This window comes from Puccinia triticina, chromosome 9A (genome assembly GCF_026914185.1).
Source record: "Puccinia triticina chromosome 9A, complete sequence".
In the NCBI taxonomy this organism is placed as follows: Eukaryota; Fungi; Basidiomycota; class Pucciniomycetes; order Pucciniales; family Pucciniaceae; genus Puccinia; species Puccinia triticina.
Window position 1 is genome coordinate 3409565 of NC_070566.1, and position 17555 is coordinate 3427119.

Genomic DNA, 17555 nt, shown 5'->3' on the forward strand with positions numbered 1-17555 from the left:
ACCTTTGTGTACGCGTGTACATTAGGGTGACAGATCACTGGAGGGGTCTTTCACAGCTCCATTACAAGTAAAACCCGGTCAGAAAGCCATGAAAGCCCCCGCAAGTCACATTTACGTTGTGTGAAACCCCTTTGACATAGAGAAATTGATCAACAGAAATTCATCATAAATGATTAATAATTGGACATTGATTAACTATGATTTCTTTACAGGTTGTAATTTAGAGATGGCACTTTTGCACCCGGGTACCCACTGGTCTGTTTGGCCAATTCATGACATCCGCATCCGTATCCGCACTTGTTGGGGGGTACCTGCCTGCCTGGACGGGTACCCGCGCGGATATCCGCGGGAACCCGCCCCTGCCTTGGCGACCGGAAGCGATCCCTTCCGGTCAAAGAGGCCATATGGCCAATTTGGCGACCAGAAGGAAACCCTTCTGGTTGCAATATGACCTCTGCAACCAGGAGAATTTCCTTCTGGTTGCAGAGGTTGTGTAACTTCTGCAATCAGGATATTGACACCTGGTTGCAGAGGTTGTGTAGCCTCTGCAACCAGGAGTTTAATTCTGGTCACTGAGGTTGTATAGCCTCTGCGACCAGGAGAAATCCCTCTTGGTCGCCAAGGTTGTATAAACTCTTGTACCATCAAAGGATTTCCTTATGGTTGCTGAGGTTGTATAACCTCTCGGATCAGAAGGACTTCCTTCTGGTCGCTGAGGTTGTATAACCTCTCGGACCAGAAGGACTTCCTTCTGGTTGCCAAGGTTGTATAATCTCTCAGACCAGGAGGATTTTCTCTTGCTCGCCAAGGCTGTATAACCTTTGCGACCAGGAGGATTTCCTTCTGGTCGCCGAGATACAGCCCCGGCCACCGGAAGGAATCCCCCCTGGTCAAAGAGGTTGTATGACCTTGGCAACTGGGAGGAGCTTTCTGGCTGCCAAGGTTGTACAACCTCGGCAACCGGAAGGGATCCGGCGGGTGTCTGCGGGTGTGCATTTAATTACCCGGGTACCCGCCTGCTTTTTCCTGGAATCTCAGACACCCGCATCCGTTGGCGGGTAACCGCCAGCGGATAGCAGGTACCCGCGACAGGTGCAAAGCTGACATCTCTATTGTAATTAAGTTATCATTAGAAAATTAAATGGCTCTATACAACATTGCACAAGGTCCTGTGACAATTTGGCATCACTTCTGACACACTTCCCATTGGCTTCTGAAGAATTTATCAATCATTTCCTAATCCACATCTGACTCACATTAGAGATCGCCCAGTGGACCCGGGTACCCGTGGCAGGTGCGGGTACCTGTGGTCATTTTGGGCATATTTAGATACCTGGACTCGGATCCGACACCTGTAGGGCAGGTACCGGCGGTACCCGTGGCAGGTATCACGGGTACTGCCTACAATCCAACCCTCTAGCCGGTCTATGCCAGCTTTGAGGGTGGTGTAACCTCTTGATGACTGACACAGACCGGTGTGGTGTTCCATATGCGTGACAATGCCAAAAGCACATTGCAGAGGTATTATAGTAGAGGGAGTGTGTAATACGGTTCAGGGGAAGAAAGGAAGAAGGAGCAAGATGGGAGGAGAGGCCTTGACCCCCAACATTGGGGAGGGAACAGGTTAGACAGTGGATGCAGAGTGTGTGGAAGAGGATGGAAGGTGGCTTGGTTGCATAGCAACACATGACATCATGCAGTGCAGTACATGCATGAAAGTGCTGTGTAGCTCAAGTGCCTCATGCAGCATATATCCCTCATTGTTTGTACGTATAGTACAGCATATGCAGGTAGATAAGCTTTACATAAAGTGTCTCCCGCAGCATAAATCCCTCATTGTTTGTACATGTAGCACAGCATATGCAGGCAGATAAGCTGTACAGGCAGTGTCTCCTGCAGCATAGATCCCTCATTTTTTGTACATGTAGCACATCATATGCAGGTAGATAAGATGTACAGGAGGTGTCTCCTGCAGCATAAATCCCTCATTGTTTTTAAGGCAGTGCAGCACACGCATGCAGATGCTGTGTAGCTGAGTGTCTTCTGCAGCATAAACCCCTTGTTGTTTGTACATGCAGCGCAGTACATGCATGAGAGGCTGTGTAGTTGAAATACCCTGCAGCAATAATACCTCATGAGGAGCTTCCCTGGAGCAAAAATCCCTCACCCTTCAATATATAACGAGGCCCTTTCCCCCCCTCATCAGACTTTTCCCCATCAGCCTAGGAAGGTTCGGTCACAAATGGTAGTTTAGTCAGCACTGCGGTTATTAGAGGTATTAGTGATTAGTACAAGTAGCGTAGAATTTTAGTAGCAGTATTAGTGTTTTTTTTTGGCAGTAGTAGAACCAAGCATAACACAACAACAAGTTTGAGTTAAACAGCAGATTAGTAACTTGTAGTACGAGTATAACAAAGTAAGTATATTGCCTGCGAGCAAAGAAGTTATAACCGATTTTGCTAGCCTGTTGAATCAAGTGATCTAGGTCTGATAGAGATTACTATATAAAGTAAGATCTATCTTGGAATCAGCCACATCTTTATAAATATTTATTACAAGACTCTTATATATTTGCATAGTATTATCAGAGGGGCAGGTCTTTCAAACCACCCGTAAGTTGTAATAGCCTTTCAACCTATTAAGCAATTTATTTCCCCCTCAGCGGATATTTCACCAAATTATATTTAGTGTCCCACACAAGTCCTACACCGGTCATCAAGGGTGAATATACCCTCTCAATGCCTGACCTGGGCCGGGTATCAAGAGGGTGTATGTATACCCTCTTGATGTCCGGTCTGTGCTGGACACCAAGAGGGCATACAGTCTTGATGACCGGCACAGACCAGAAATCAAGAGGGTGTGTGTATACCCTCCCAATTTCCGGTCTGTGCCGGTCATCAAGAGTTTACACCACCCTCAAAGCGGGCATAGACCATTATCAAGGGTGTATATACCCTCTTGGTGCCCGGTCTGGGCCGGATATCAAGAGGGTATGTCTGCGTGTGAATTCTTGATGTCCGGTCTGGGCTGGACATCAAGAATGTATGCCCTCTTGGTTTCCATCACATACCGGACATTGAGAGGGCATACATACACCCTCACGATGTCCGCTCTGTGCCGGACATCAAGAGTGTATGCCCGCTTGGCGTCCAGCATGTGCTGGACACCGAGAGGGTTAGGTTAGCGGTGTGGAACTCCTACCGTGCCAGGCGGTAGGCAGAGCGTCGAGGGGATGTGTGCTGTTGAGGCTGCCCTCGTGGGTGGTCCGGAAAAGTGATGAGGATCGTGTGAGCGAAGAGGTAAAAGGGTATTTTACGACGGTGTTGAGCGCGCGTCGGCGGTTGAGGTGTTTGAGAAGAGGGCCGGGGATACTGCCGGCAAAGTGATCAGGAAAAGGGATCAAGGGAAGCTCAGGGAAGATGAGGAAGGATCAGGATCAATAAGGTTTGATGAATTTCTGACTTGGATCAGTACCGAGTTCATGCCGCCCCATCCTCTGAGTTTGGGCTGAACTCAGAGTCTGGGGTTTGTGACATCTAGCAGACCTGTCATGATGCCCGCAAAGACAAAACAAAACAAAACCAACCCTCCACTTTGAAACCTACCAACGCGCGCAAGAGGACAAATAAACAAACAAACAGGGGAGGACAGGAGAAAATAAAACTGAGAAAGGAAACAAATAACAACAACCAGGAAAAAGAAGAAAGAAGGGGGGGGAGGAAAGGATCTTGAAGAGAGAGGAGTTTGAGGATGAGAGGCAATGAGGGAAACCTTGAGATTGAGATGTCTTGAGGAGTGAATTCTTGAAGCCTTGAGGATGAAATCTTGAGGGTCTTGAAGTCTTGAGGATGAAATCTTGAGGGTCTTGAAGTCTTGAGGATGGATGAGACTCTTGAGGGGTGATTTTAGGTCTTGCTACTTGCTGGGGATCTTGCTGATCAAGGCTGGCGGTGGCAGGAATGCTTCTGACTAGCGGAAAACCAAATGGGCCACCACAGCGGGGGCCATGATTGCGCTGCAAAAGGTTGTCCGCAACTGCTCGTCTCCAGACCTTTTGCAGCGGGTACCTGGATGGGTACTCACCATCCAAAATTTACATACCCGGACCCGCACACAGCACCCGCGGGTGGGTACCCGCCAAGGGCTGGCGGGTACCTGCCCACGGATACCGGGTACCCATGGGTGATCTCTAACTCACATCAGAACCAGAACAACATAAAATTAGACTCTGGCACTCTCTGGAGAGTGTGTCAAAGTCTCCCCTTGTGAAAAGACCCAGAGCTTGTTGAAACCAGGTATTTTTTGGAGTGCACATCCCTGCACTCCATGCTGGTTTGGAGTGAAGATCTGGAAACTCCTGTGCCCTTGTCCAGGGCCGGCAGAGGCCAGCCTGTCAGCCTTAGAGTCAACACAGCTGACCTAAAAGCTGCCTTTTCTACCTTTTTACATATGAATTAATTCATATCTTTTTCATCTTAAGAGTTAACTTTTTTTTGACTTCATATTATGTCTCCCCATGCAATTTTAACCCTAGTTACAACTTACCACTTCTTTGTAACTCTACTCCTTCCCTGAGTTCTTGAGTTATGGCGCGCATGCGCAGTTGTGACGTGGCAGCGCTACCAAGCGCGCCAACCACTTGTACATATGTAATTATGTAAGAAAACTCTGAAAATTTTCGAAGTCAGGATCCCCCACTGCCTGAGGAGGATCTACAGACTTCAGCACACCAGAACCATACCCCAGAGACACCCAGGATCACTAACCAGAGGCCACTTCACTCCCAGTATCACTACAGGATATTGACAGTAAGTACCCTCTTCTACTGACCTTGTTTATCTCAGAGGAAACTCTGTTGCTCTTGACTGCTCTCTCCCTGCTTCTGTTTCTCTCTTCTGCTTCAAAAGATCTATAGGTTATCTCTTGTTAAGACCTTTAAAACCAGAGCAGAGTAGTCATCCTACTTCTGAATCCCACCACCGTTTCCTTGGTGTGAGTGGAGAATGTTGCATCTCTAGCACAGTTGGCAGCCTACTTTTCTAAGTAGAGCTTGGCCCATATTAAATCAAATTCAAAAGATCAAGTTTCTCTCTTCTCAGTTTCTCTCTTCTATTTCTCTTCTCCTCACTGCTTGTATTTCTTTATCCCCAGAAATTCAACCAGTGTCCCCCTTTTCTTTGTGTCCTGTTGTCACATAAGAGACTCAGGCTCACACAGCCATTGAGCAAAAGCACTCCCCTTGATGGCTGGTCTCCACTGGCCATTGAGGAGAGTACATACACATACAAGCCTCTCAATGACAGGTCAGACCAGTCATTGAGAGGACTCTGTCAGAGAAGAAATGGCTCCACCAGGACTCAAACACGGTTTGGGCTAACTCTAGGTGCCGGCTTTACCACTAAGCTACAAAGCCTGAGTTACCAGATTCATAACCTAACATCCTCCCTGAATCTGGATGCTCTAAGGCTCTCCTAGACCCGCTGGTGTGCTCACTCCTCTGCAGGTACGCTTGGCTCTTTGAGCTCAAGACTGTAAATCTGTCAGAACCTGCCCAACATTATTATCCACTGGGTGGTTGTGTATATTTTATATTATTTTTACAAAAAAAGGCCCTCAGAAGCCCAACCTTGACACGCGAGCATGCGGGTTTTAGTCACAAGCCTCTCCCGCACTTTGTGCATTTGACAGAAAGGCTGTACAAGCTTGTTATCACATATCATGGGTGTGTCATGGCGGCATGTTGTTGCCACATCAATTGCAACCACATCATCCTAGCGTGCCATCTGTTGGTAGAAATCTCTGTTGAATGGTGCGGAAACCCCTTGAGCAATGCATCAACAGATGAAACTGGTTGAACTTAGCCAAGTCCCTCCTGGGTGCGAAGCGCCCGCCTCTGAAGGAGGGACTTAGGAATGAGTGAAGTTTTTTGGCCTGACAAGTTTTTCGAATTTGGCAGGGAAAAATTGAAAACTTGAATAACTTTTTAACTAAACTAGGTAGAGTGGCATGGAAAAGATGAGAGCAAAGGTCTTCATCTTGCCTTTCTCCTCACCCATTTTCAGGACCATCCTTCTTCATCTTCCTCCAAAATGGGCATCTCAGGTCCACCATTCAGCAGTTTTGTCTGGCCGCGCGGGGCCGCAAAACGCATGCCTCTGCGTGGGAAAAAACTGAGACTCCAATCCCTTCGGTTGTTTGGTGGCAACAAGTTGCTTAAAAAATAAAATAAAAATTGCAGAATGTAGCTGAGCTTCTTGGCTACTCATTACAAGTTCTACGAATTTTTTTGGATGAGTTTTGGGAAAGATATGGCCAAACAAAGAAGGTGTACTTCTGCAAACCTCTCACACCAAAAAATTCCATTGCTTCATAAGTGCTTCGCGCCCAGGAGGGACTGAGTTAAGTTCGGACACTGGTAGACGTGGTGAAGACAAGTGTTTGTCATACGTATTTATGTATATGTGTAATTCCTGTGATAACGGTCCATCGGACTGCACGGCGGAGATCGCTTCAACGGATTACAATTACATGTATCACGAGAATTCGAAGGCCTTTTGAGAGCTGGCCGCGAACAGTGGACGAGACCCGGCCGCCGTCACCTGAGTAGTTGGCATATTCCCTCCTTGAAGGATCGTTCCCGCGCGCGCGGGGGACATCCTTCAAGGGTGTGTTACACCCAACAGCGGCATGCCAAACTTGCCAAACATGGCAGTTTGGCTGCCATACCTCGCGCGACTTGAAGTTCGGATTTCGACAAAGTCGGAATCCGACAACATCCCACCTCTCAACCACCCCAACCAGCCCTTAGGTTAGGTCCTGGGTTAGGTTAGGTCCTGGGTTAGGTCCTGGGGGGGATATGAAAAAATGTTGACAAGAGGAACAAAGTTGATCGACTTTTGCAAAGTCGATCGACTGTAAATGGCAGCCAAACTGCCATGTTTGGCAAGTTTGGCATGCCGCTGTTGGGTGTAACACACCCTTGAAGGATGTCCCCCGCGCGCGCGGGAACGATCCTTCAAGGAGAATATGCGCACCGGTCGGGTGGCCGCCGTTGGGTCACCCAGTCTCGGGTCATCATGACTCGTCGGATTCTCGGCGAGTTGTCCACTGTTGTCCATCGCTTAAACTCTACATGAATGGCTTGATCTCCTTTCATGCAAGAGTGCAGGGTAGCTTCTAATATGCGCGGAAAGGAGCACAACAATTTTTGCTTGCCATCGATCCTTACTCTGTACCCTCCTAGAATTCTAGCCACCCTTTGTTTAGCACATGCACATACCTAGTCTAAGGCGTCTCTTTTGAAATCCATTTTTGTGACCTGTCCTGTGAGTACGACAACCCCTCCGTTAGTGCTGCAGGCAAACATACCGGTATGTGGAACATCTGTTGCGCGTCTTGGAAGTTGGTGGTCGGCAGTGGCCATCCCATGGAACATAGGAAATATAGCCGTGCATTCTTTACTCTGCTCCTATGCTTAGCCGGCCCCAATGCAAGAGTCTCATCAACTTGTACCTGGCCAAGGTAATAGCTGATACTCCTGGGTTTCCAACACACCTTCTTTCTACTGCACGATCAATCCTTTGTTTTATAGTACCATACATATCACTACATTTATATAAACCTCAATCGCCACTCAAGTACGCAGCTGCCTTCCCGACGACGTCACTTTACAGCTCTCCTTACCTCTGGATACGATCCCAAAAAATCACCTCAAATTCCGGAAATCCAAGATGTTATTTCGATCGTTGATTTTTTGGCTAGCCGTATGCTATAGCGAGGCGTTTAGGATCTTTCCTAAGCAGGTCTCGCATGGACAGAAACAAGTCCAAGGGTCTTATCGATTTATGGTTGATAGCAGAGTTTGCGAGACAACACCCGGAGTGAAGAGTTATTCTGGGTATATTGACACCGGAAATAATCAGTCGATGTTCTTCTGGTTTTTTGAGGCACGAAATAACCCGAAAAGCGCCCCGTTGGGCTTGTGGTTAAATGTAAGCACATCGATTTCCATCAGCTGATTGAATCTCATCACAATTGTTGCAGGGAGGTCCTGGTTGCAGTAGCTTATTTGGGGCATTGCAAGAAAACGGTCCTTGTCGTATCAATTCTGATTCCACGGCGTCCAGTCTGAATCCGTATTCCTGGAACACATACGCTGTGAGCCTCATCATCTGCTCCTCCCCTTCTATGTTCTTGCGCACTAGACCGCCTTTACACGCGGATTCTTATATCCTTTGAGATTTCTGCAACTAGAATATGCTGTACATCGACCAGGTAAGCAGCTTTTTCAATGATCAAGCGGCGCGCCCTCAGAGCGAGTATTTTTGTTAAAGTCAAACTCTGTTACAGCCCATCAGCACTGGGTTTTCGTATGGCAGTCGGAACGTATTTAGTTCAGATCAAGCAGCAGCCCGAGTCTGGCAGTTTTTCCAGACTTTCTTTTCCATACCTACGTTCTCCCAATACGCGACTCGTGATATGACTTTTTGGTCCGAAAGCTTTGGGGGACATTACGGTTCGCTCTTGACCAGCACTTTTTTGTTCTCAAACCTTAAAATATTCAAATCCATCGCTGACCTCTCCTTAAAACCTACAGGTCCAAAGTTCACCGAAGTCAGTATTTTCAGGGATTTCCACTAAGGCCAGCCGCTCATCAAAACAAAAAATCCTAATGTTTCGTGGCGGGACTAGTATTTTCGGGCGCAAAACGCGTTGATTAAAGCCAAGAAACTGAAGGCTTATCCTATCCAAGTAACCTCCCTAGGAATTGTAAGAACCCTTCCAACCTGGTCAATCGGTCAATACGCCCTGCTGATCAGGATACGACGCCTTTTCCCTAGAACAACGGCTGGTTTGATCCCTATGTTCAGGTAACTTTTCACGATAATTTCTCATGCAGCTGGTAATGATCATGGTTTTAACAATTTATTTTGCGAATTCTATGCACTAGTACCAATCCTATTACGATTATGCACAAAAAAAGTTCAACCACGTGCTTGATCTGGCAAAACCAGCGACCCTAGCCGTTGTTAACACTGCCCTTAATCACAAGAATGGTTGTCTCGCTCAGCTAAAGAGTTGCGCCAATAACGGCAGCAACGACGTTTGTCAAGAAGCCGATAATTTTTGTGCCCAATACGTCTCCGCTCCATTACTTGGGAACAGAAGTACTTACTACTGTGAGTTCTGATTTTGTTGCGGGTATCGGGAGTGAATAATGCCTAAATTGACACGCCCGTGTACCAGTTCCTAACAACAAAAACGTCACCTTCCCTTCCCTATCGGTAAGTTTGGATCACAACGTCCCTGAACACCCTAGAACTAGATCCAAAAGTATATGCTCAGTCTACGCCGTGTACCTGTTTCGTAGTTCCTAAAATATTTGGATCGCAGCGACGTCCGGCGTGCGATTGGGGCTGAATCCAAGTTTATGGCTTGCCAAGACGAGTCTGTTCTCTACGTTTATTTATGGCATTCAATTGCTGCTATCTAAGACTCCGTGTACTTCGTTTTTTCCTTCTTCAGCGTCGGTGACGATTTCTGGACAACTGCCGACGCTGTCAGGCCTACCATAGCTTCCCTGGGCAGGTTACTTGATTCAGGCCTTCGTACGGTCATTTGGGCTGGAGTAAGTGTAGTTTCGATAAGTATCACCTCAAATATGACGGTGGCTAATAGATCCCCTTTTTTCCCCTGTAGGACAAAGACTTCATTTGCAACTCGTTCGTAGAAATGTTTGACAGCATGGGCGTATCTCACTTTGATATCGCCAGCATTTTACTAAAGGATTTTCATCTTTTCTGCGGCGTAGTTTGGGAGTCTATCGTTCTCTCTTAGCTACGAAATGGAAATACTCTAAACAGTTTGCTAAGGCTCCATGGAAGAACCTTTCTGTCCACGGGAAAGTGGGAGCGGTCTACAAAACTGCAGGTGATTTCTTGACTCAATCTTTATTCTTTGACTTCAAACGGAGAGTCACGGAAAACTCAAAAGAAACTGCCCCCTTTCAGGTCCCTTGACGTACATCAAGGTGTACAATGCAGGACATGAAGTGCCAGCCTTTCAGTCAGTGCCCTGCTCTCTCAGTATCTTCAACTTTTCATAAGCTTATAAATTTGTGATTGCTCCTCCTATCCTCTAGACCGGATATATCCTTAGAGATATTCAAACAAACAATTTTCCATCAGAATATTCACAACAATAATTGAGTAATTACAACCGCCCCGGGCCTCCACGAGTCTGCGAAGTCATATTTTGCTTTTAAAATCAGTTTATAATACTACGGTTGAGTCTGGCTAACAAAAATGATGATGTGTATCTCTTTTGTGGGATTAATCATAGCCCTCCTCAATTTTCTGCTTATCATCCAAAATTCAAAGACTTGGTCAAAACAGAGATGTTAAGAATTTCTAAATACCTGAATCTATAAATCATCCTTGTCAACGTATCCAGGATCCCAAGACCCATATCTGTAATCTCCTGCACATAGTAATGCCTTGTAATGTTCAAATAACACAAAAATGAATATTTGATGAAGTGATTTGTGAATCTTTGATCTGGCATGCTGTTTGGTATGTACATTGGAGCTGCCTCTTCCAAGCACAAACTGCGGCGTTTATTCCTGTTCTGTTATGCTAATTTTGAAATTTTCTTCCCATGAAGACATTTTTAACAAAGTGTTGCTTTCTCAAGCTTGTGCCTTGTGGAAAAATATTTTATGACATATCCCTGTGAAAAATCTTGATGAGCTGAGGAACCCAGTTAGAGTTATACAAGCATCTCCAATGGTCTGGAGTTGGATTGGCTTGCCTTTAGTAGCCTGCAAGTGGATTTCCCAAGCTTTCACTGATGTGTCAAAGCAGTCAATATTGTGGATGGTTGATGTGGGTGGTGTGGTGACTTAATCTGGCCCAGGGGCAATGGTGAAACATTACAATACAGGACTGGTATTGGCCAATACTACGTATAGTATTGTTTTTTTGATAAATCAGAATTCAATACCATGTATTGTATTGAAAAAAAGATACAATATGGTGGTATTGTATCTAAAAAAACAACAACTTTTTTGGGCAATTGGCACTCAATACAATGGCCCCTCCCAGCAATACACTTTTATTGTATTGTATCAGAATGTATTGGCAATACAATACCATGGATTTTATTGGTTTGCTGACTTGATCCAATACCAATACAGTGTATTGGACTCAAAAAATACCAATACATGTACCTTACCATTTCATCATTGCCGGGGGACAGAGTGTCTGGGAATGGGTCTTGGGGGTCCATTGCGGTGGAACACTAGGGCTTGCACATGTGATCAGGGGCCGGGGATTGGAGACTTTGGAAGCAGAGCGGAGCAGAGAGCACATATTATGGCAGCAATTTTGCGGCACATGGAACTCAAAGTTGGGGTTAGACTTGAACCAGGCAGGCCGGCTGTAAGCGGTCACTAGGGAGCGCTTCACTAGACCGGGATAGGCGGCGGGAGCTGGGAGTGTGGGGCAAGGGGCAGCTTTCTAGAACCTCTGATTCTAATATTGCAAAGGAGACAAGGGGGGGGGGGGGGGGGGGGGGGGCTAGCTCAGGAGAGATGGCATACCAATCTCTGTCAGTATTTACAGATGTGAGAGGCAGAGGAAGATGGGGAAAGGGGAAAAATGGGAAAGGACTCACCTAGCTCAGTAGAGATGGCATACCAATCTCTGCTGAGCTAGGAGGGGCGGGGGAGTGGCTGGAATAAGTACGGGGTTGTTTGGGAACCTGTGAACCTTCTTGTGACACCCTCAAGGAGGGGGGGTTACACCGGCACAGAATGTTTAGTAGCAGGAACAGAGCTTGGGCAGAGGTGGTGTGTGGTATCCCATCCCTGGGCACTAGACAGGGGCACATACGTTGGGTAGAGAGAGGTTTGACGGTGGGTGATGATGAGCAGCCGGAGGCAAAATATGTTTGCCGTGATAGCAGAGCTTGGTGGATGGTTTGTGTGTGTGTGAGGGATGACAAGTGTGTGCATGTGACCTGAGTTGACGGATGGTGTGTGTGGGAGGCTGGTGGCTCTTTTCTCCTTATTTCTACAGTGGGGGAGGAAGGATTCCTTCTCATACTCCCTGTAAGAATACATGCCTAGGTGACCAGTGCCCTGCTCATAAAGTGAAAATAGTATTGCAATCCCAATCAGCTTTGGAGACAGGTAAGAAAAGCAAACCAGATCCACAGTCCAAAGTGTTCCGTAAGACCAAAAAAACCAAGAATATCTTACTGATGAATGCAGGTATGGCTCTTGGGAACAGCAAGACCAGACCAGCGGTGAAACCCTTTCAACAGTCGTTATTATAACAAATCTTGAACAACACCAAAGGTAAGTAAGAGATTCTGGACCAACTAACCAATAAGCCAAAGCTAAAACTTGGTCTTGTCCAAACAGAATCATATCTTGTGGACAAGGAAAAAAACACTATACTCTCCCACCTGAAAGGCTTGGAAAAGGGTAAGTGGACAATTCCTAAGCTAGGCAAAAGCACCGTCTAATACAAGTACCTTCAACTCTGCTCTGACAGATATTGTCAACAGAACCACTTTGTTTTTGCACCTAAGCAATCCGGTTGAAAAAGGAAATTATTCCTTTACTGAATAAGAGATTTTTGCATTAATAACTCAGAGTGACAGAGCTGGTTACAGTTGATTGCCATTTCTTGCACACATCAGATCCAACTGCGGGTATTTACGTTACGGATAAAGGCAATGTAATGTTTTCTTTTGCCATTACAGTTACCGTTACTTTTAACGGCGCTGTGTTACGTTATCAAGTGACTGTAAAGGCTTATTTCTTGGCTAGTTAAGTTATTGGAGGATGCAGATGGCCAGATAAAAAGTAAAACTTGGGCCAAAAACTGTTGATTTGTCTGTTAGTCTGCTACCATGAGTATCACCACAGTATGGAGGGCTGTTAGATCATCCCATGAGCACTACCAACCAACCACCCAGCTGGCACCCACAAGAGTCTGTAGCCTAGTTGGTAAAGGCATCACTCTAGTATGTGTCTCAGCATAACTGAGGTTGTGAGTTTGACTCTCACCAGACACATCTTCATTTTACAGTCTCCACAAAGACAGCCTTTATTGCTTGTTATGGCGTTGGCCGCAGCGTGTAACAAGGATAGTTATTTTAAGCATATTATGTGGATAATGTAGCGTAATTTAACTACCCTGCGCTGGATAACACCAGTGATATCAGCAAACACTCAGAAATATCAGCAGCTCACGCTCCTACAGTTGCAAGATATAGCTTGCGGCCAGTCATCTTCTTCTAGGTAATAATAAGCTTCATTAATTATAGCATCTAGAAAATTGGTTGTAGTTGTTGAGGTATTCATCTAGGTTTTGTTGTAGCCCAGAGGGCTACGCACTCTGTCACTCGCCGCAGTCGCAGTATCTCTCTCCTGAATGAACATCCAGGGGAGAGGATCAGAATCATCATCCTCAGTTTCACCAGTTCCCCTGTGCCACTACAGGTTTAGTCTCTTTGTTTTTCTAATTTAGCTACTGTTTGCTTTACACATGTCACAGTCTGTTTCACTCATTTCACAAGCCACATTGTATACCTGAGGCAGCGGGTGTGGAAGGACTTTTCCTCATCCTTCCACATCTCTCACTTGCCTGGCATTGTGCCCGCTGTCCTCAGGTACCTGCCTGTCTTGTTGAGATAGTTTATTGGCATTTCCCTATGTAGTATGCTTCTAACCTATACACCCACAACTTAGCCCATATTATACATGTATATAGTCTAATTTTTCTTCTTACTGTTATCTTTCTACACTGAATGATATGGAGGCCCTGAACTGCCATTCTGGACAAAAATTCTAAAATTATGGTGAGATCACGCCAAAAATGACAGCTCACCCGCCAAACTAGCCATGGTTGCACCAAATGGCCACCCATACTGGCCAATGCTTTTTCCACGCCACCCATCAGCAAAATGGACACCTGGATTGCATCAGAAGAACTGGGCAAGAATTCATGTAATCTGTATAAGCCCAGCTCTCTTGTATTTATCAAAGCAGTTTCAATGGGGTCTGGTATATGTATACAATGAATTGCAACATACATATGTGTGAGGAGAATTATGTACTCGAGAGTCGAGGCTATGTAACCTGTCTCAATGAAAGGTACACACCAGTGATTGAGAGGTATCAACCCTTGTGATGAACGGTTTGTACCAGTCATTGAGTGGACTTAACCTCCACTTGATGACCGGTACAAAACTTTCATTTCACCGGTTTGTACCGGTCATCAAGAGGACATAAAACCTATTGATGGCGGTCAGACCATTCATTGAGAGGACATATTACAACCTCTTCATGACCGGTCAGACTGTTCATTGAGAGGACATACAACCTCTCTATGAATGGTCTGACTGGTCATTGAGAGGACTCAACACTACTTAAGCCTCTCAATTACCGGTACATGCCAGTCATCAAGAGGAATTGGGACTGCTCAAGCCTCTCAATAACCAGTACAAACTGGGAATTGAGAAGGATTAACCCTTGCAATGTGTTTTCTACCGGTAATTGAAAATATGCATCAGAAGTTCATCTGAGGCATTCTTTGGCACACATACAGTAGTTGTCACATAATTGAAGTATGGCTTGTATGGTGTAGGAACAATCTCAATCCGCTGGGTACTTCCACGACTCCTCTTGTCTCTTGAAAAACACTTGGAAATCTCAATGTTTGCTTGGAGCTTGTTGGGATTGTCACAAATCACCTGACCCATCAGAAAACATTGTGGAACTCTCACGCAAGCGTAAGCAGAGCTTGGAGGGGAAATGTAAAATTTCACGGGAAAAGACAGATTACATGGGTGCTTGAAGGGCTGCCCTCCTGTAAATAAGCTCTAGGAGATTCACTATTAGTTTAGTGTGGCACAATCTTCTTGAATTTAGCTTTTAAATCTTTGCTACTCTAAACCTTGTAAAGTTTTATGTATGTGATATTTGATGTACTGAGTCAATTTCAGATGAGTTTGGTGTGATGTGAGATTCCTGTTCTTAGATTAATGAGACAGATTTTTGAGTCAAAGTCAGAAGTGAGGCAATTTTTGATAAGGGACATTTTCTGATGAGACAATGTTTGATGGGGGCAAATTTTGAAGTGATGTCTGCTGAATAATATCAATTATCATTCACTAGTGCAGAATGAGGGGAAAAGAAAACAGGAAGGGGCAAGAGTGGCCTCCTTTTATAGGAAAAATTATGTCTGCAAGTGATTTAAAATGTAGTGAAATAAATGTACTAATGGAGAAAGCTGTACAATGTATTGTGAAGTAAATGTACTATTTGGGAAAGATGCACATGTGTAATGAAACAACTTACCCCTTTGGGTTATGATCACTTAGCTTATTCTAAATGGGGAAGGAAAATTACGTCTGAGAAGTGATTTAATATGTGTGATTGAAGATCAGAGTGGGGAATTTTCCTAAATGAAGTAAATATGGCCCAAAATAGGTGATTGCCAAGATATGAGTGGTTTCTACGTGTATCTGTGATGAAAAAAAAAAAAAAAACACTCTGTGAAAACAAAAATGTATACATGTGAATTTAAGGGTGTTCAGCCCATTTGAGCGCTTTAAGATAAACAGTTCTTGTGTAATTAATTCAAGATGTCACTTGATACCCGGGTACCCGCCACAGGTGCGGGTACCTCCCCATAAAATTCACGCATTCTCAACACCCGCACCCGCACCCGCAGGGGTGGCAGAAAGCGGGTACCTGGGTACCTGTGGCAGGTACCCGCGGGTGTAGCATGTTTTTTGCGGCATAACAACTGGCTACTACATATTCATTTCACAATTTCAGGATAAAAAAAAACTAGTCTTGATGGCATCTTGTTGACCTTCCCTTGCCCTTGGACTTTGCGTCGGCAATCTTCTTGAGCTTCCATTTACGTAAGACCCCGCTCTTTATAAACCCGTTCTTTGCATAAAACAAAACGGCCATCCCTCTGGTAACCAAGGAAGAACTAAGTCAATGCCTTCGGAGAGAGACATAGTCCCTTGCAAAGCTGAAAGATTGCTCCACATCAACAGTTGTTTCTATTTTACATAGAAGTACATCAATGACTGGTTCAAATAACAATAAAAGATGAAACACTGTACCTGGGCAGCTAAGAACATCCAGGGCCATCTGGAGCAGACCCCCATGAGTGTTACCTGCTCGTTGTTGCTTTATCCACCAATTGAGGGGGTTCACCGGCCCTCCATCTTCATTTAAACTCAATCCTCCAGCAAGCCACAAGGACAGTGGATTGGTAGGACTGCTCCCTCCACGCGCTTCGGAGGCGCCCATCAACCCTGCAAGTACACCTCCCTGTGGCTGCTTTCAATTTCCAATTGATTGTTAGCTTCAATCAATTCAAACCGGAGATAACTGTGTGTCTTACTTGCCTTTGGACGAGGATTTGGTGGTGGCTGGGAGTTATTTGCCTGAGGTGAAGGCTTGTAGTGCTTTTCCCACATCTCGCGGGTGAGCCTTATGGATTCTTGAATCCATTCCGGTTGCCATTTTTCTAGCTTAAAGTACTTGTCTTTGAACAAGGGATGAAGAACTGATGAAATCTTATCAGTTGAAAGGATAGATTAAATTGAATGAGAGGATGAATGAAAAACATACCCATGGCAACTCAGTATAAAGGTGAGCAGTCGGTCAAAGTGTAATATTTGTTGGTGAGCTGGAGGCCAGCGCGGAACGCATTCCTCAAAGCCGGCGGGTACTGGTCTTTCTTGTCAGATATGGCGGTGGATAGATGACCGGTGATTTGGTCAATGAAGACAATAATATCCGCTATTTGAGCCGCCCCACGGATTGATACTTGCTGTGTGATTTCATAAAACGGTTGAAGAACCTCTACCAGGTTGCGAGCTAAGTTAATATCATCCTTGTTTATGTAGTATTCTTGAGATAGAGCATGTTTTCAATCTTTCTGACACTCAAGGCGTGAAAGAAAAGCTTACAAAATCTTGGGATGGAACTATGAGCAGGAAAATAAAAACTCACATTGCGTCCAAGCATCTCACAATGCTGCACAATTGTGTCAGAGTTGAATGTCACCTTGTACAAACGTCACGCCTGATGGTATGTGGCCTTGAGCACTCCAGATCTCTGCATATATGCACAAAGAGTGCCTTGGTATTGGGCAACTTGTTCAGCTTCCTAGATATTGATCAAAACTATTTTTACATATTTTACATATAAGTAATCAGCGGTTTGAAAGAAAACATGAGAAGAAAGGGCTTACCTTGGTTAGAGTTTTCTTGCACAAGTTTCATGTGTATTGATCATCATCCTCTTCATCACTTAAATCTTTGACATCATCATCCTCAAGTTCCACCTCCTCATCATCAATGAGCTCGGCCACCAGTACAGAATCATTGATGATTGAACCATCATCATTGTTGTCTTCACCTTCATCTTCTGCAGAGTCACCGGTTATCCTGTAAAACCGGTGTAAAATCATTTCAGTCTGTAAATAAATGAGTGGTTCACAATTATAAGAATCACT

The 17555-nt window shown here is 45.2% G+C and overlaps 1 protein-coding gene across 1 annotated transcript; it reads left to right on the forward strand.

The window, feature by feature from the left end:
* Positions 1-7730: 7730 nt before the first annotated feature.
* PtA15_9A343 (uncharacterized protein) lies at positions 7731-10208 on the forward strand (the record flags this gene model as incomplete). Its single annotated transcript, XM_053172541.1, has 15 exons — positions 7731-7991; positions 8044-8157; positions 8254-8274; positions 8350-8515; positions 8597-8613; positions 8692-8769; positions 8841-8870; positions 8951-9179; positions 9247-9284; positions 9371-9447; positions 9526-9628; positions 9700-9722; positions 9812-9930; positions 10011-10065; positions 10142-10208. 15 exons carry the CDS (start codon positions 7731-7733, stop codon positions 10206-10208), a joined length of 1398 nt encoding a protein of 465 aa, XP_053023771.1.
* Between the last annotated feature and the right edge of the window lie 7347 nt (positions 10209-17555).